This window comes from Dendrobates tinctorius, unplaced genomic scaffold (assembly GCF_039654945.1).
Source record: "Dendrobates tinctorius isolate UK_male_01 unplaced genomic scaffold, ASM3965494v1 ptg000160l, whole genome shotgun sequence".
Taxonomy (NCBI): Eukaryota; Metazoa; Chordata; class Amphibia; order Anura; family Dendrobatidae; genus Dendrobates; species Dendrobates tinctorius.
The window spans coordinates 19,983,910-20,003,882 of record NW_027361827.1 but is presented as its reverse complement, the minus strand read 5'-3'; the positions used below and the strand labels follow the sequence as shown (position 1 = coordinate 20,003,882).

The 19,973-nt window shown below is 42.3% G+C and overlaps 1 protein-coding gene across 1 annotated transcript in view; it reads right to left on the bottom strand.

The window, feature by feature from the left end:
- SUSD1 (sushi domain containing 1) overlaps positions 1 to 19,973 on the bottom strand; it is a 488,868-nt gene that overhangs the window by 192,509 nt on the left and 276,386 nt on the right. Inside the window, exons 16-17 of the mRNA XM_073549625.1 lie at positions 2,186 to 2,342; positions 1,923 to 2,008 (exon numbers count right to left, since the gene is read on the bottom strand). Coding sequence (XP_073405726.1) covers positions 1,923 to 2,008; positions 2,186 to 2,342 — 243 coding nt within the window. The remainder of the gene's footprint in view (positions 1 to 1,922; positions 2,009 to 2,185; positions 2,343 to 19,973) is intronic.

The following is a 19,973-nucleotide window of genomic DNA, read 5'->3' as shown; positions in this document are numbered from 1 at the left end:
TGAAAAATAGAGAAATGGTAGAACTGTAAGAATGCCCAGAATACAGAATTTGTTCATATGGAGTAAACATTCACTGTAAGATTGGGTGTACATTGTTTGACAGTGCAATGATGCCATTGGCAATGCAAGTATCTTGATAAATGCAAGACATTGTGTAAAATTGTGTATATGTCAACCTATCCTAAGACATATGATTGTCACTGAATACATAGATCAAGTTGTCCTTAAAGGAAAACTGTCTTGTCAACACTATTAGGCCGGGGTCACACTTAGGCTGGAGTCACACTAGTGATAAAATCGGACGAATGCAATGCGATAAAAAATCGCAGTGCATTCGTCCCAATGTTATTCTATGGTGCTGCTCCCATCATGCGTTTTTTTATCGGATCCGTTCCTCGGACCGAGACAATCGCAGCATGCGATTAAAACGCAAGACTTCTCCAGGTCAACAGGAAAGAGCATCAGGCATTAGCATTGGATGTCAATTTGATGCTTAGATGCGAATAAAATCGGTTCATCGCCGGAAAATCGGATGACAGACGATCCCTGGACAAGAAATCTTTGTGCGATTTCGTACCGTAAAAATCGGACCGATTTTTTTTTTTTTTTTTTTTTTTTTTTTTTTTTCGTTGTGTGTGACTCCAGCCTTAGGCCTCTTTCACACTTCCGTTTTTGACAATCAGTCAAGATCCGCCAATTTTTAAAAAAAACGGATCCGCCATTTTTCTTTGCGGATCCGTTTTTTTCCCCATTGACTTTCATTATTGGCCGATCCTGACTGATTGCCGTCCGTTGCATCCGTTTTTTTGAGGATCCGCCACAATGTTAGTGTCCGTCAAGATCCTCAAAGATTTCCAAACGGAGCTTGCAACGTTTTTTGGCCGGCGGATCCTCCAGACACTGAATTAACCCCAAAATCTGTCTGGGTGCCGGACAAAAAAAAAAAAATCTCTCTCCCTCTCCCTCTCCCCCTTCCCCTCCCTGAGTGGCAGCTGTAGCCAAACCCCGGCATTGACTGGCAGTCGGCTCTGTACTGATGTACTTCTGAGCCGGCTGTCAATTGGTGGTGGGACGTGGCTGCAATGAGCTGGCGCTGCATGGCTTCAAAATGTTAATAAACTGCAGATTAACCCCATATGTGAAAGTTGATAGCATTTTTTAACATGACAGGTTCACAATGTCCACAATGACACCACATTCTAAATGTTATCAGAATGTCTATAGTGAAAGGGCTATAAATGACAGATGAAAGAATCCATCATAGCATGGGGAAAAAGTGTGTTCATGTAATTTCTGATCATTTTTGTCAAATGTAATAATTTTTGCATCAACAGACAAAAAAATTATTGTTGACACTTCAAATATCTGCCAAAAGATTAAGGACTATCATCACATCAATGAATCTTTAAAATTCAAAGAATATGAGACCCACTCTCTGCTACATATCTTATATAACAATTGATGGGCTGTTAGATCTTGGACAATTTTTTTGTTTGAAGGATTCCATGATGATCACAGTATCAGCAAAAATTTGAGATTTTTAAAAATCTCATACACCCTTGCTTTCTTTTATTCCTGACTGAATTTGATAACTGTAACATTTTTTAAATCAGCAGCATGTCACTTCTCTTTCAGCGTTTTATAGCATTGTTTTCACCCATAGAAAACAATGGAGAAGTCCAAAAATACTGAAAAAAATAAAGCAAACAGATTTTACTGTTTTTGGTGAATAAAAGTTACTTTATTAAACATGTAGTGCAGACAAATCTTTTAATCTGCATAACAAAACGCAGCAAAATTGCCATTTGTGAACATAGCCCAAGTCATTTTGTGATGATTTGCCCTAAGGGAACAAATAAAAGTGAACAAAATCCATGCAAATCACTGAACACCACTCTCAATACAGAAATCTATGCTCTTACCAAATATAGCTCTTTTGATTTGAATTGTCTTCTCCAAATCAGACATGTTTCATTGAACACTGTTAAGTTTTGAATGGGTTCTCCACCTACAAAATACAAATGGAAAAGATAACATGAACATGTTTCATAGCTTACATGAGATTTCTCAGAATATTTTTTTAGACAGCACTGCAAAGAAAATGTAAGAGTAGATTGTGAACGGTAATTAATCCTAATGGGGTAATCTAATGTAAAATTGATTTACATTGTAATAATTGACTTACCTATAAGGTTTGAAAAGTCTCCAGTCACATTATTAGGGTGCTGAGCATCCATGGGAATATCCAAACATATTGCACTTATATTATGGTCTGTATTAATCTTGTACATTAGGTCGTGAAATAATTCTTTTAGAGACCATGTCTCACCATGAACATACAGCTGTGGATACAAATTAAATTTTATTTAGAACCAGTCAGGCGCATACATTAAAATCATGGGGTTCCATAGCAAACGTTAGATTATAATCATCATCCCAGAAAAAAATAATCTCCCAACCCGATATATCATCATAATACTTTGTACATCAATGTGAGTTTTATTATTGTCCCATCAAGTTATTGTCCCGTGGTAATAAAATTAATTGTGTCACTGCCTTCCCGCACCCAATATGTTCAAATTCAGGAGTTCATTTGTTTAAATCCTCGCCTTCCCCTTTATGTGCAATGTCAGTAATTCATTTGCTGGCCTTACACCCTCATGCTCAAGGTGAGGAGTACAAATATAACCACCCATATCCCTTCCTTCATGTACAAAGTCAGAAGCATATTTGCTGAACACTCCTCAACCTCCCATCACCCTTCAATACAAAGTCAAGAGTGCATTTGCTGAAAGCCTCCCCCCATGAATAAAGTGAAGTCAGATGCATATTTGCTGAACACCCCCCCTAATCATGTACAAAGTCAGGAGTGGATTTGCTGAAACACCACCAGCCCCCAATGTGCATAGTCAAGAAATCATTTTCTGGCCGTCCCCTAATGCCCACGTAAAAAGTCATAAGTGAATTTGCTGAATAACCGCAACCTTTCACCTGCCATGTAGAGTCATACTCGAGGGCATTCATTGAACCACACATCCTCCACCCTTGATCCATGTACAATGTCAGTAGGAGCTGACAAACAATTTCTGTCATGCACAGACATGATCAGCCAAACTTTTTATTTGAAGTACTCTGAAGCACCCTGTATTTAGAAAAATGAAATTAGGTGGTGTGGCCTGAAGCTCCAGCAGGATGGTCGCATTTGTCTGTGCTCCTGCACAGCCTTGTCTGCAAAGCAACTTAAACGTTACTCCAGAGGATTTACAAACTTCAATTGTGGACTTGAACCTCTATGGAACCCACCGGAATACCATGGAACCATTTGAATTAAACTATGCCTCTGAACAAGAAGAAATTAAGGGGATTCCATCCCCTTCATAGCAAATTTCCCCAGCGAAAGGGCTGAGTCACACTAAACTGACAGCATCACCTTCTAAGAACAGTGCCTTACCTAAAGACTCTTGTACTGAAGACTAGCGCTCATAGCAATCCAGCTATGACAACCTTAGAGGTCTGCTGGAGAACTCTGGTTGTCATGCCAACCCATCAGTGACCCGCGATCATGTGACGGGGTCACCGAAGGTCGGGATTAGTTACATGCTTCCGGTAAGCGCAAGTTAAATGCCGCTGTCAGAAATTGACAGCGGCATTTAACTAGTTAACAGCCGCAAGTGGATCGCGATTCCACCCGTGGCTGTTGTTGGCTGACATGTGCCCGGAAAGGTGCGGGCTCAGTGCCGGAACCCGCAGCAAACAGGGGGAGCCCGACATCAGCGTACTATTACGTCCAATGTCGGAAAGGGGTTAAACATCGAGGGACTCAATAGTCCTATGAAGAGATATCTTGTCTGGAAAGGCACAAAAAGACCCAATACTGATATAATTGGACTTCAGGACACTAAATTCTCATCCATTAATCCCTCTAAATTTATATATAAAAACTTTCCGACTAACTATAAATCATCCATGGATGATTTAAAAAAAAAAAAAAAAAGCGTGTCTTTTTACAGCTATCAAAGACACTTTCCAATTTTATATTGGAAATTAAAGATGAATATGTTTTCCATATATCAAAAATTATTTCAGAGAAAATACATCTCATGAGATCTCGCCCACCATCGTTTGGACTGCTCATAAAGTGGTCATAAGGGGAATACTCATTCAACTGAACTCCCAATATAATAAACACACAAAAGCAAAACTAAGGAAATTATAGATAAAACTGGAGGAAAAATCTACACACTCGAAAATTCTAACACTTACGACGGAACTCAAATTTCTACTAACAGATAATTATGACAAAATGATTCAGTCCGTCAAAGCCAAACATTACTTTGAATATGATAAGATGCTCAAACTAATGGCAAAGAAAATTAAGAAACACAGATCAAAAACAAAAATCTCGCATATTAAAAAAATACCACCAAAGAACATTTCAGCAGAAGTTGCTTTGTACTATTATTCTTTATACAACCTTAAAGATAATTAAAAAACTCCACAACCTAAAGAAAAAGATATTGCCTGCTTGTTGTCAGCTAGTCAGCTTCCAACACTTACAGAAGACTAATTATCCTGCTTTAAATGCTCCTTTTCAGCTGCGGAAGTCGACTCAGTACTAAGCAAACTAAAAGAAAATAAAGCTCCTGGGCCTGACAGCTTTACAAATTAATATTATCGGTATTTAATTTTCAAACACTTTTTATGCGTATCCCTAACCAACTTGTTTAATCAAGCAATGGAGGAAAGTAATTTCTTATCTGAGAATCTTCAAGCTACAATTATTGTGATACCTCAACAGCAAATCAATCCTACTTTAAGCTCAAATTACAGTCCTTTATCTTTTTTAAATTCCAATATTAAAGTTTATGCAAAAATAATTGCAGATAGATTATCAGACGTACTTCCTAACTTGATACACACAGATAAAGTAGGGTTTGTAATAGGTAGGCAAACCATAGTTGGCACTAGGAGACCTATAGCCTTAATCTTATTTATAGAGAATTATAAAAATTCAATCATTAACCCCTTCACCCCCAAGGGTGGTTTGCACGTTCATGACCAGGCCAATTTTTACAATTCTGACCACTGTACATTTATGAGGTCATAACTCTGGAACGCTTCCATGGATCCCGGTGATTTTGACATTGTTTTCTCGTGACATATTGTACTTCATGTTAGTGGTAAAATTTCATTCAAATAACTTGCGTTTATTTGTGAAAAAAACGGAAATTTGGCAAAAATGTTGAAAATTTCGCAATTTTCCAACTTTGAATTTTTATGCCCTTAAATCACAGAGATACGGCACACAAAAAACTTGATAACTAACATTTACCACATGTTTACTTTACATCAGCCCAATTTTGGAACCAAAATTTTTTTTAGTTAGGAAGTTATAAGGGTTAAAAGTTGACCAGCGATTTCTCATTTTTGCAACACCATTTTATTTTTAGGACCACATCACATTTGAAGCCACTTTGAGGGGTCTATATGATAGAAAATACCCAAAAGTGACACCATTCTAAAAACTGCACCCCTTAAGGTGCTCAAAACCACATTCAAGAAGTTTATTAACCCATTAGGTGCGTCACAGGAATTTTTTTGAATATTTAAAAAGAAATGAACATCTAACTTTTTTCACAAAAAAAATACTTCAGGTTCAATTTTTTTTATTTTACCAAGGGTAACAGGAGAAATTGGATGGCAAAAGTTATTGTGCAATTTGTCCTGAGTACGCTGATACCTGATTTGTGGGGGGGAACGACTGTTTCGGCGCATGGCAGAGCTCAGAATGGAAGGAGCGCCGTTTGACTTTTTCAATGCAAAATTGGCTGGAATTCAGATCGGACGCCATGTCACGTTTGGAGAGTCCCTGATGTACCTAAACAGTGGAAACCCCCTACAAGTGACCCCATTTTGGAAACTAGTCCCCCCAAGGAACTTATCTAGATATGTGGTGAGAACTTTGAACCCACAAGGGCTTTACAGAAGTTTATAACGTACAGCGGTACAATTAAAAAATCATATTTTTTCCACAAAAATGATCTTTTCACCCCAATTTTTATTTTCCCAAGGGTAACAGGACCCTAAAAGTTATTGTGCAATTTGTCCTGAGTATGCTGATACCCCACATGTGGGGATAAACCACTATTTGGGCGCATGGCAGAGCTCGGAAGGGAAGCAGTGCCATTTGACGTTTTTGGCTGGAATTGAGATCGGACATCATGTCGCGATTGGAAAACCCCTGATGTACCAAAACAGTGGAAACCCCCCACAAATGACACCATTTTGGAAACTAGACCCCCTAAGGAACTTATCTAGATGTGTGGTGAGAACTTTGAACCCCCAAGGGCTTCACAGAAGTTTATAACATAAAGCCGTACAATTAAAAAATCATATTTTTTCCACAAAAATTATCTTTTCACCCTCAATTCTTATTTTTCCAAGGGTAACAGCACCGTAAATGTTATTGTACAATTTGTCCTGAGTACGCTGATACCCCACATGTGGGGGTAAACCACTATTTGGGCGCATGGCAGAGCTCGGAAGGGAAGCAGCGCCATTTGACGTTTTTGGCTGGAATTGAGATCGGACACCATGTCGCGATTGGAAAACCCCTGATGTACCTAAACAGTGGAAACCCCCCACAAATGACACCATTTTGTAAACTAGACCCCCCAATGAACTTATCTAGATGTGTGGTGAGCACTTTGAACCCCCCAGTGCTTCACAGAAGTTTATAACGCCCGGGCGTGAAAATAAAAAATTCGTATTTTTTCCACAAACATGATCTTTTAGTCACCATTTTTTTTATTTTCCCAAGGGTAACAGGAGAAATTGGACCGCAAAAGTTGTTGTCCAATTTGTCCTGAGTACGCTGACACCCCATATGTGGGAGAAAACTACTGTATGGACACACGTCAGGGCTCGGAAGGGAAGTAGTGACGTTTTGGAATGCAGACTTTGATGGAATGGTCTGCGGGTGTCATGTTGCCTTTGGAGAGCCCCTAATGTACCTAAACAGTGGAAACACCCACAAATGACCCCATTTTTGAAACGAGAACCCCTAAGGAACTTATCTAGATTTGTGGTGAGCACTTTGAACCCCCAAGGGCTTCACAGAAGTTTATAATGCCCGGGCATGAAAATAAAAAAATCGTATTTTTTCCACAAACATGATCAATTAGTCCCCAATTTTTTCATTTTCCCAAGGGTAGCAGGAGAAATTGGACCCCAAAAGTTGTTGTCCAATTTGTCATGAGTACGCTGACACCCCATATGTGGGAGAAAACTACTGTATGGACACACGTCGGGGCTCGGAAGGGAAGAAGTGACGTTTTGGAATGCAGACTTTGATGGAATGGTCTGCGGGTGTCATGTGCGTTTGGAGAGCCCCTGATGTACCTAAATTATTGAAACTCCCCACAAGTGACCCCATTTTGGATACTAGACCCCCCCACGGAACTTATCTAGATGTGTGGTGAGCACTTTGAACCCCCAAGTGCTTCACAGAAGTTTATAACGCTCGGACGTGAAAATAAAAAAATCATTTTTTTTCCACAAAAATGATATTTTTGCCCCCAATTTTTTATTTTCCTAAGGGTAACAGGAGAAATTGGACCCCAAAAATTGTTTTGCAATTTGTCCTGAGTAGGCTGGTACCCTACATGTTGGGGTAAAACACTGTTTGGGCGCATGGCAGAGCTTGGAAGGGAAGGAGCACCATATGACTTTTTCAACTCAGAATTGGCTGGAATTGTGATCAGACGCAATGTTGCATTTGGAGAGCCCCTGATGTGCCCAAACAGTGGAAACCCCCAATTCTAACTCCAACCCGAACCCCAACACACCCCTAACCCTAATCTCAGCCCTAACCCTAACCCTAACCCTAGCCCTAACCCTAACCCTAATGGAAAAATGGAAATAAATACATTTTTTTTTTATTTTATTATTTTTCCCTAACTAAGGGGGTGATAACGGGGGGTTTGATTTACTATTTATGGCGGTTTTTATGTTTGGCAGCCGTCGCACGCTAAAAGACGCTTTTCATTGTAAAAATAGTTTTTGCATCACCACATATTGAGAGCTATAATTTTTCCGTATTTTGACCCACCGAGTCATGTGAAGTCTTATTTTTTGCGGGACGAGTTGACGTTTTTATCGGTACCATTTTCGGGCACGTGACATTTTTTGATCACTTTTTATTCCGATTTTTGGGACGCAGAATGAACAAAAACCAGCGTTTCATGAATTTCTTTTGGGGGAGTGCGTTTACACCGTTCCGCGTGCGGTAAAATCGATAAAGCGGTTTTATTCTTCGGGTCAGTACGGTTACAGCGATATCTCATTTAGGTCGTTTTTTATGTTTTGTCGGTTTTATGCAATGAAAACTATTTTATATAAAAAATAATTATTTTTGCATCGCGTTATTCTGCGAGCTATAACTTTTTTATTTTTTCGCTGATGATGCTGTGTAGCAGCTCGTTTTTTGCGGGACAAGATGACGTTTTCAGCGGTACCATGCATATTTATATGCGTCTTTTTGATCGCGCGTTATTACACTTTTTGTTTGGCGGTATGATAATAAATCATTATTTTTTGCTTCGTTTTTTATTTTTATTTTTTAAGGGGTTCGCTAAAGGGGTTAACTAATGGGACAGTTTTATAGGGCGGGTCGTTACGGACGCGGCGATACCTAATATGTGTACTTTTATTTTTTTTTTTTTATTTTCAAAAAATGAATTTATTGGGGAATATTTTTTTTTTTTTTTTACTAATTTATTTGGCGATTTTTTAAAAATTATTTTTACACTTTTTTTTTATTTTTTTTTTACTTTACTACATAGTCCCAGGTGGGACATCACTGTCCTGTGACAGATCGCTGATCTGTCATATCACAGATCACTGTGACAGATCAGCGATCTGTCACAGGCAGTGCCGAAGGCTTCCTCATGCCTGCGCTTTGCAGGCACTGAGGAAGCCAGCTTCCTGCAGGCCCCCGAAGGCCCCCGTCGCCATCTTGGATCCGGGGGCCTGTAGGGAAAGAGCCCCCCGCAGCAGCGCTGCACATTGCGCTGCCGTGGGGGGCTCAGGGAAGCACGGAGGGAGCCCCCTCCCTGCCGATGCTTCCCTTTAACTCCCGGTACACCGCGATCATGTTTGATCGTGGTGTGCAAGGGGTTAACGTGTCGGGTGTCAGCTGTGATAATCAGCTGACACCCGGCCGCGATCAGCGGCGCTCACCACGTGGGCACCGCTGATCGCGGTAGACGTACTATCCTGTCCACGGTCATATGGGCCCGGGTACCGTGGACGGGATAGTACGTTGGATGTCAGGAAGGGGTTAATGTTACTTCTAGACGTTGAGAAAGCATTCGACCAAATAGATTTGGCTTCGGTGGATCAACCTTCAAAGCTATTACTGTTTTGTATGCCCATCCATCAGCTAAAGTTATGATAAATAACCTTCCATTCAAATTTTTTAATATCCCAATGGTACAAGGCAGTAATATTCACTTTTCCAGATTTTTTTTTATACTTACAGTCCTGGCTGAAAGTGTTTGAATCCTTGAAATTGTTTCTGATAATGAAGCATTTCTCTTAGAAACTTATTGCAATTACCAGTGCTTTGTTTTCACATGTTTATTATATTGCTGTGTAATGGAACACAAAAATAAAAAAAGGCAAATTGGACATAATTTCTTACAAAACCCCAAAAATGGGCTGAACAAAATTGTTGGCACCCTCAATCGCTTCCTATAACCATCTGCAAGCTTCTTACACCGCTCAATTGGAATTTTGAACCACTCTTTTTTTTTTACAAACTGCTCCAGGTCTCTCATATTTGAAGGGCGCTTTGTCCTAACAGCAATTTTAAGATCTCTCAACAGGTATTTAATGGGATTAGATCCAGACTCATTGCTGGCCACTTCCGAACTCACCAGCACTTTATTTCCATTTATTTCTAGGTGCTTCTTGAAGTATGTTTTGGGGTCATTATCCTACTGGATAGGACTCAAACCCAGATTTCTGATGCTGGGCACTATATTGTGATCCAAAATCTTCTGGTAATCTTCAGATTTCATGATACCTTGCACACAATCAAGGTACCCTGTTATGATTGAGTCACCGAGGAGGAAAAAACAAAACACAAGCTCAGCCCAGAAAATCAGAGAGGTTGGAAACTAGCGGATTGCAGACCCCTGATCCTATCACACAACTAGCAGTAGCCGTGGAGTGTTCCTACGGTGATCCTAGACACCTCGTCACAGCCGGAGATCTACACAAGTTCATTCATTTCTCTCTAAAGAGAGAAAAAGGAAAAACTGACTGCCCCAGAGCAGATCCCAAAGCAATAGGCAGCCCCCAACATATAATGACGGTGAAGCAAGATGAAAACACCAACACAGATAGAAAGATAGGTTGAGCAAACGATGGGGCCCAAGCTAACTAAAAAGGACAGGACAGAAAAGCTGCTGTCTGCAATCCGAAAAAACCCTGCCAAAAATATTACCAACACAACTGATAAGCAAAAAGGACCCTGAAGTCACTAGACTTCAAACCCTATATCAGCACTCATAATATTCTGAAGGCAGAGCAAAAGAGAACACTGATCAAGGAATAAGAATCCAGCACACCCCCAGCCGGGGATGGCTGAACTCCAAAAAACAAGGTAAACAAAACCAAAACTAATAAGTTCAATAGCAGAGCAAAAACTTATCTTTGGGAAACAGGAATCAGACTGGTCTCCAAGAATCCAGCAGAGAAATCACCAGCCACTCAGAAGGGTGTCAGCTGCCTTATATCCAGTCTGAAGTTCCTGTCACAATCCACCTGATCAGGTGTTTGGTTTCTTTCATCCAAATCAGCCTCACTACCTTCCTTCACCAGAAGAGGGAGATCCTCGGACACAAAAGATGAATGAACAGATGAGCTCACAACAGTACCTCCCCCTTGAGGAGGGGTCACCGAACCCTCATCCAAGCCCCCAGGCCGATCAGGATGAGCCCGATGAAAAGCACGCACCAATCTTTCGGCATGAATATCAGAGGCAGAGACCCAGGAATTATCCTCCTGACCATAACCCTTCCACTTAACCAAATACTGGAGTCTCCGTCTAGCCAGACGGGAATCCAGTACTTTCTCTACCTCATATTTCATGTTACCTTCAACCAACACAGGGTCAGGAGGTGCCGCCATAGGAACCACTGGTTCAACAAACCTCTTCAACAAGGACTTATGAAACACATTATGAATCTTAAATGTGACAGGAAGAGCCAACCGAAAAGAGACCGGATTAATAATCTCCAAAATCTTGTAAGGTCCAATAAATCTAGGTTTAAACTTTGGAGAAGCCACCTTCATAGAGATATTCTTTGATGACAACCAGACCATATCAACCACCTTAAACCGGGGACCAATGGTCCTATGCCGGTTAGAAAACCGCTGGGCCTTTTCCTGGGAAAGAGACAACTTATCCACCACTTGGTCCCAAATCTGCTGCATTCTTTCCACCACAGTGTCAACCCCTGGACAGGCAGAAGACTCCACCTGCCCTGAAGAAACCCAAAGTTACAGAAAAAGGGTGACATCAAAGTGGCAGAACTAGCTCTATTATTTAAAGCAAATTCGGCCAAGGGTAAAAATGAGACCCAATCATCCTGATCAGCAGATAGAAAACATCTCAAATAAGCCTCCAAAGTCTGGTTTGTTCTCTCCGTCTGCCCATTGGTCTGAGGGTGAAATGCAGAGGAGAAGGACAACTGAATTCCCAACTTGGAACAAAAGGTCCTGCAGAATCTAGAGACAAACTGAACTCCTCTGTCCGATACAATGTTCTCAGGAATCCCGTGCAAGTGAACCACCTGTTGCAAAAACAAGGGCACCAACTCTGAGGAATATGGCAACTTAGGGAGTGGTACAAGATGGACCATCTTAGAGAATCTATCACAAATCACCCAGATAACAGTCATCCTCTGAGAGACAGGCAGATCAGAAATAAAATCCATTGAAATATGGGTCCATGGCCTCCTGGGCACCGGCAAAGGCATCAACAACCCACTAGAACGAGAACAAGGCTTAGATCGGGATCAAGTCCCACAGGACTGCACAAAATTTCTGACATCACGAGACAAGGCAGGCAACCAAAAAGACCGACTCACCAAATCTTTAGTTCCAAAAATACCTGGATGACCAGCCAACGCGGAGCAATGAACCTCAGACATCACTTTCCTCCTCCACTGGTCAGGAACATACAACCTACCACTGGGACAACGCTCAGGCTTATCCTCCTGAAACTTCTCCAGAGCACGTCTCAAATCGGGCGAGATGGCAGAAAGAACCACCCCCTCACCTAAGATGGTAGCAGGCTTGGTCACAATTGGAGAATCAGCCAAAAAACTCCTTGAGAGGGCATCAGCCTTAACGTTCTTAGTGCCCGGAAGAAAGGAGACCACAAAATCAAAACGCGTGAAAAACAAGGCCCACCTGGCCTGTCTCGGATTCAAGCGTTTAGCCGACTCAAGGTAGATCAAATTCTTGTGGTCAGTGAGGACCACAACTTGATGTCTAGCTCCCTCCAACCAATGTCTCCACTCCTCAAATGCCCACTTCATGGCCAACAGTTCTCGATTCCCCACATCATAGTTGCGTTCCGAAGGAGAGAACTTTCAGGAAAAGAAGGCACAGAGATTCATTTTAGATGTTACAGGATCCTTTTGGGACAAAACAGCTCCTGCACCAGTCTCTGAAGCATCCACCTCCACCTGAAATGGAAGTGAGACATCGGGCTGTCGCAAAACCGGAGAAGTGAACCTCCGCTTCAGCTCCTGAAAAGCAGAAACAGCCTCTGGAGACCAATTCAGCAAATCAGCGCCCTTCTTCGTCAAATCAGTCAATGGTGTAACAATAACAGAAAAATTGGCTATAAACTTACGATAAAAATTAGCTAACCCCAAAAACTTCTGGAGATCCTTCAAAGAAGTGGGCTGAACCCAATCATAAATGGCCTGTACTTTGGCCGGGTCCATTTCAATAGTTGACGGAAACAAAATAAATCCCAAAAATTAAATCCTCTGTACACCAAAAAGACATTTCGATCCCTTAACATACAGGGAGTTTTCCCTCAAAATCCGGAACACAGTCCGAACATGTTCCACATGAGAGCCCCAATCCCTGGAAAAGATCAAAATATCATCCAAATAGATGATCAGAAACTTATCCACAAAGTCCCGGAAAATATCATTCATGAAGCACTGGAAGACAGAAGGGGCGTTAGTGAGCCCAAAAAGCATCATCAGGTACTCAAAATGTCCCTCCGGAGTATTAAACGCTGTCTTCCATTCATCCCCATGCTTAATGCGAATAAGATTATACGCCCCCCTGAGGTCAAGCTTGGTAAACCAGAAAGCACCTTTAACTCTAGAAAATAGGTCAGAAATCAGGGGTAACGGATACTGATATTTAACAGTAATTTTGTTAAGGGAGCGATAGTCAATACAGGGCCTTAATTAACCATCCTTCTTGGCCACAAAAAAAACCCAGCACCCAAGGGTGAAGAGGATGGTCTATATGACCCTTCTCCCACGACTCCTTAATATAAGAACGCATAGCCTCATGTTCGGGTACAGATAAATTAAAAAGTCGACCCTTGCGAAATTTACACCCCGGACTCAGCTCAATTGCACAGTCATAACTCCTATGAGGAGGCAAAGACGCAGACTTACTCTCACTAAACACATCATAAAAATCAGCCAAATAGTCAGGAACCTCATGCGACTGGGGAGAGGTGGAGAAAACAGGAGTGTCACTAAGAGCACACCGACAACCCCAACTCACTACAGACACAGATTTCCAATCCAAAACTGGATTATGGATTTGCAACCAGGGGAACCCCAGAACGATGGTATCATGCAAAATATGCCACACCAAAAATCTGCAATTTTCTTGATGGTCTGGGGCATTACCACCTGGGTCCAAAACTGAGGTTTATTCTTCGCCAACGGAGTAGCATCAATACCCCTCAAAGGAATAGGCGTCTGCAGGGGTGTCATAGGGAAACCACAACGTTTAGCAAAATCCAAATCCATTAGGTTCAAGGCCGCTCCTGAATCCACAAAGGCTTTAGCGGAAAATGTGGACAGGGAGCAGATCAGAGTAATTGCCAGAAGAAACTTAGGTTGTACTCCACATACAGCAAATGTGTGTGAAAAACGTTTCTCTCATTTAGGGCAGACAGAAATAATATGAGAGGCATCTCCACAGAAAAAACACAGCTTATTACGTCTTCTAAACTCCTGACGTTGCGCCCTAGACAAAACTCTATCACATTGCATAGGTTCAGACATTTGTTCAACAGGTGGCAGCATTTCCCTTGTAATTTTACGTTCACGTAAACGCCGATCAAACTGAATGGCTAATGACATAGAATCGTCAAGACCAGAGGGAACAGGAAATCCCACCATAGTATCTTTTACGGTTTCTGACAAACTCTTCCGAAAGAGAGCTGCCAAGGCACCATCATTCCAAGTGGTGAGGACCGCCCACTTTCGGAATTTTTGACAGTACAGTTCTGCAGAATCTTGACCCTGGCTCAATGCCAACAGGGTCTTTTCAGCTTGGTCAATCGCATTAGGTTCATCATACAATAACCCCAAGGCCTGAAAAAATGTGTCCACATTTGTTAGAATAGGATCATCTGGTGCTAAAGAAAATGCCCAATCCTGGGGATCGTCGCGCAGAAAGGAGATGACAATTTTAAGCTGCTGCGCAGAGTTCCCCGATGAGTTAGGCTTCAAGGCAAGAAATAATTTACAATTATTCTTAAAATTCAAAAATTCAGACTGATCCCCAAAAAACACATCAGGAGTGGGGATTTTTGGTTCAGCAGTGTGTGAATGAGCAAGATAGGCGGAAATTCCTCGCACTTCAGCAGCAAGCTGCTCCACACGATCAGACAATCGCTTAAACTCCATCGGAAAAAAAAACATTCCTCCTGCGGCCTCAGAGAAAAAGAGGAAAAAATATACACAAAAAAAAAATTCTGACACTTTTTTTTTTTTTTAAACAATTCCTTCCTGCTTTTGAGTACCCTATAATCTGCGGTATGGCTGGTGATTCTGTTATGATTGAGTCACCGAGGAGGAACAAAACACAAGCTCAGCCGAGAAAATCAGAGAGGTTGGAAACTAGCGGATTGCAGACACCTAATCCTATCACACAACTAGCAGTAGCCGTGGAGTGTTCCTACGGTGATCCTAGACACCTCATCACAGCCGGAGATCTAAATAAGCCTAAAGAGAGAAAAGGGAAAAACTGACTGCCCCAGAGCAAACCCAAAGCAATAGGCAGCCCCCAACATATAATGACGGTGAAGCAAGATGAAAACACTAACACAGATAGAAAGATAGGTTGAGCAAACGATGGGGCCCAAGCTAACTAAAAAGGACAGGACAGAAAAGCTGCTGTCTGCAATCCGAGAAAACCCTGCTAAAAATATTACCAACACAACTGATAAGCAAAAAGCAGAGCAAAAACTTATCTTTGGGAAGCAGGAATCAGACTGGTCTCCAAGAATCCAGCAGAGAAATCACCAGCCACTCAGAAGGGCGTCGGCTGCCTTATATCCAGTCTGAAGTTCCTGTTACCCAGTCACAATCCACCAGATCAGGTGTTTGGTTTCTTTCATCCAAATCAGCCTCACTACCTTCCTTCACCAGCAGAGGGAGATCCTCGGACACAAAAGGTGATTGAACAGATGAGCTCACAACAAATCATATTACAAAATTTTAACAAGATATTGAAGGAAATGTGGTCATAAAGGGTAACCTTTATCATACAAACGGACCTTAGTATTGTAGCGTTCCACCATGTGAGTGGATGGGGATTACCCACTTTGCAGGTCTTGAAGGTAAACACTGGCACATTCAGAGTTAAAATGTTTCCTTTCTGTTTATTCCTCACGGTCCTGCTCTCTTTTGGCCAGCACATGTCACACCATCAGCTCTTTAATTATACTTTCACATGAGCTCTCTTGCCCACCTACACTCTGCCTCTTCAGAGCTCCACCTGTTTCTGCATCCTCCTCTATGGTCTCAGTGAGCCTACTACAGGTCTGTTTTAATTCCAGCCCATCATTAACTCCCTCTGTGCTGGAGTTTGTCCGAGACAAAGTGACCTCCTTACCACACTCTCTTTCCCTTGTGTTCGAGTCACAGTCTGAATTGGAGTCACCCCCACTCACCCTGTCATCCTGGAACAGCAAGTACCTACTCACACAGGTGTCGGACCCCTTTCCTGGAGGTACCCCATTTCCCATGGTCACACGTTTGGTCACCTCAGCCAAATCCCCGAATTGCTCAGACCCACACTTTCTCTCAGTCACCCAGAACTCTGGACTATCGACCTTAGGTGGTGCTACCTCTTCCTTTGAGCCACCCCATACTTCATCAATTTCCCATGCATCGTCAAACAAGACAAAGTCCCGGCCCCTCTCAAAGGGACACACTAAGTTTGGTGGTATACTGCCACCTTGGCACTCAACGCTTTTGGACCCCTCAATCATTACTCTGTCCACAGTATAGTCCACAGTGACCCCATGTTTGCAGCAAACCTTGACCTTTTTCTCGGTCAGACAGAAAACGAGAGGAGTTCCTGTCAGAGTCACCTGACTCTGAGTCCAGCCATCCAGAGACTCCTTCCCACTGTAGCATCACAGTACACACCTGTGGCTTGTCATCAGTCGGGAAGTCTATACCACACTCTGAATAGGTAAGACATAAACACCGCTGTTCCTCAGACATGTCCACTGAGGTAACCAGTGCCGCCCCTTTTGAAATCTCTGCCTCTTTTTGGGCCATTATCCCCTTTTGGGACTCCACCTCCCTCTGGGACTCAACCCCTTTTTGGGCCACCACCCCTTTTCAGGATTTCCCCATGTCCCCTCTAAAGGCCTGTACACAGCAGTCTATCTGCCCCAACACTACCACAGTACACTTAGGACTTTCTGGGCTAGTACTGGCCCTTTAAGAGTTTGTGTGTCCTGGTTCACACTGTCTTCCTATGATACGTCACCGCTCCTGTTGCAGTCACAAACCACTGGCACCTCCGGGTGCCACTCACAAGCTGCTGCTGCTGCCACTGCAGCTCCTGCTGCTGCAGAACCTCTTGCTGCAACTTGCAACTGCAACTCCTGCTACCACAGACTTTGTGGACCCGCCGGTCCACCACAAGCTTCGTAACCCCGCCGAGTTACAGCCAGACGCTTGTCACCTTCGTGACCCCACTGAGCCACAGCAAGCTACCTTGAAAAACTTTGTGACCCTGCCAAGTCACAGCAACACCTTGAGCTCTTATAAAGAGAGAAAGAAAGGGAAAAAAAACACATGCACAGTCTCTCACTGACCCTGGTCAGTTCAACACGGATTCCTGTCCGTTACCTGCTGGTGTCAGCCACACAGGTTCTCGGGTACCTCTCATCCACAGAGGCACCCTATGGCGACTTCTCAAATAGTCTTTCCCTGACCCCGGTCAGCATACCACAGACTCCCGTCTGTTACCTGTTGGTGACAACCACACAGATTCCTGGACACCTCTTCTCCTCAGAGGTATCCCACAAAACAGTCACTTGCTCTGACCTCAGTCAGTATTACTCACGATTTTCCAGACCGTTTGCTCTCCTGGCTCAGAGTCGCCAGCACTGCCACATGTGCTTTTTGGAACCGCTGCCGCAGTCTGTCACCAATTGTAGCGTTCCACCATGTGAGTGGACGGGGATTACCCACTTTGCAGGTCTTGTAGGTAAACACTGGCACATTCAGAGTTAAAACAATTCCTTTCGGTTTATTTGCTCCATAAACCTCACAGTAACAAAACATGGTTTCCAGCCATCACAGCAGTCAAAAGCAACATAAACAGTCCTTAGCTGGGCTGTGTTCCCTCAGGTCCTGTGCACACAGGCCAGGGCAATGTCCATAGCAGAGCTCTATCTGCAGCCGCAGACACAGGAAGGCTTTTCCTTCCTTAGAACACAGACCACTCTGTAGTGTCCCACCTGGACACATGGAAGTCTGTCCACACTCTGACAGACTCCCTCACACTCACTCACATGTGCTAAACACCTCAATTACATAGCCCAGTAACCACATTTAATTTTCTAATTATAATTTCAGGGTGCAATAGGTTAGGTTGACATATTTTATTTTTATTATTAGTTCCTGTGTCCCCCATCCCCAATCTCTTTCCTTATCCCCAAACGTTTTACCATCTCTTCCATCCATTACCTTGTTTTCTGTTTTGTTTTGATACAGTATATCATTTTTACTTGTATGTATTGTACCCCATTCCCTTTTAAAATTGATAAAAACAATTGGATGAAAAATTAAGTTATAAAAATGCATGGTGCCTACAGTGAAACATGGTGATGGCAGTCATGTGTGTTGCTGGTGTCAGGGAGATACATTTCATTGATAGAATGATGAATTCACAGATATATTGCTCTGTATTGAAAGAGAAAATGCTAACTTCTCTCCATGCCCTTGGTAGACATGCACTTTTTCAACATGACAATGATCCAAAACACAGCTGCTGCATTTCTAAGGGAGAACTGGGTAAAAGTGATCCGATGGTCAAGCATGCCTCCTGATCAGAACCCATCCAAAACACCCATTGCATTCTACAGAGACAAATTGAGCATCACTCCAGTATCCAGGCTGTAAAAGAGGTAATTAATGAAGAGTTGAAAAAGATAGATGTTGCAATATGTTGCTAACTTGTTCATTCCGTGCCTAGAAAACTTGGTGTTGTTCTTAAAAATCATGGAGGTTCTACAAAATACAAGATGTAGTAGTTTTGATGTGGTGTGAATTCATTTTTGCATCAACTAATTTGAGTAAAACTGAATATTTTGCAATGAAAGTTATATTATTAATCATTCATGTTAGGGGTTAAAAAAATATTTTATGAACCTCAGTCCTGTCCTGGTGTACTGACCTATCTCCTGGTAGCGCCTTTGGACACTACACTGACAGACACAGCAAATATTCTTGCCATAGATCGCATTGATGTGCCATCCTGGTTGAGCTGCACTACCTGAGCCACTTGTGTGGGTTGTAGAGTCTGCCTCATGCTACCACGAGTGTGAAAGCACAACCAACATTCAAAAGTGACCAAAACATCAGCCAGAAAGCATTGGTACTGAGATGTGGTCTGTGGTCCCCACCTGCAGATCCACTCCTTTATTGAGGGTGTCTTGATAATTGCCAATAATTTCCATCTGTTGTCTATTCCATCTGCACAACAGCATGTGAAATTGATTGTAAATCAGTGTTGCTTTTTAAGTGGACAGTTAGATTTCACAGAAGTTTGATTTACTTGGAGTTATATTCTGTTGTTTAAGTGTTCCTTTTATTTATTGAGCAGTGTATTAATGACTGGATGCAGAGGGATACAGTGTTTTCTCTTGTTAGATTCCTTATGGATCCAACAGAAAAAAATTATATTGTGCAATTTTAAGTCAAAAGCTATATTGAGGTAGTCCCCCTTAGGGAAGCATATAGCCAAACATGGTGCGGTAGACAAGGCTTACATGCACATCAGAGTAAAGTTAAAAAAACCACAAAAGCGCGCCCATAGGGCCTTACCAGTGTAAATATAATGAATATAAATTAAATTGTGCAGGGTACTCACCCTCAATAGTTGTGTAAAGCCACAACTACTGTATGCGCTTAGTCACATGCAATGAAGCTGCAGCAGGATGGTGTAGACAGCGTCTGCTTCCAATACTCAAGGAGGAGATCCCAAAAGGGAAAAAAACACCAGATTCCCGCGCTGCTATATTTCAACCATCAAATAGAGGAAATCCAGTAGATTGTAGAAATTGGTTTCAATATCAGTGCTTTATTTATGGTACATACAGAGACAATGCGTTTCGAGGTCCATTCAGTGACCTCTTCTTCAGGTCTAATGTACAGGAATGAAGA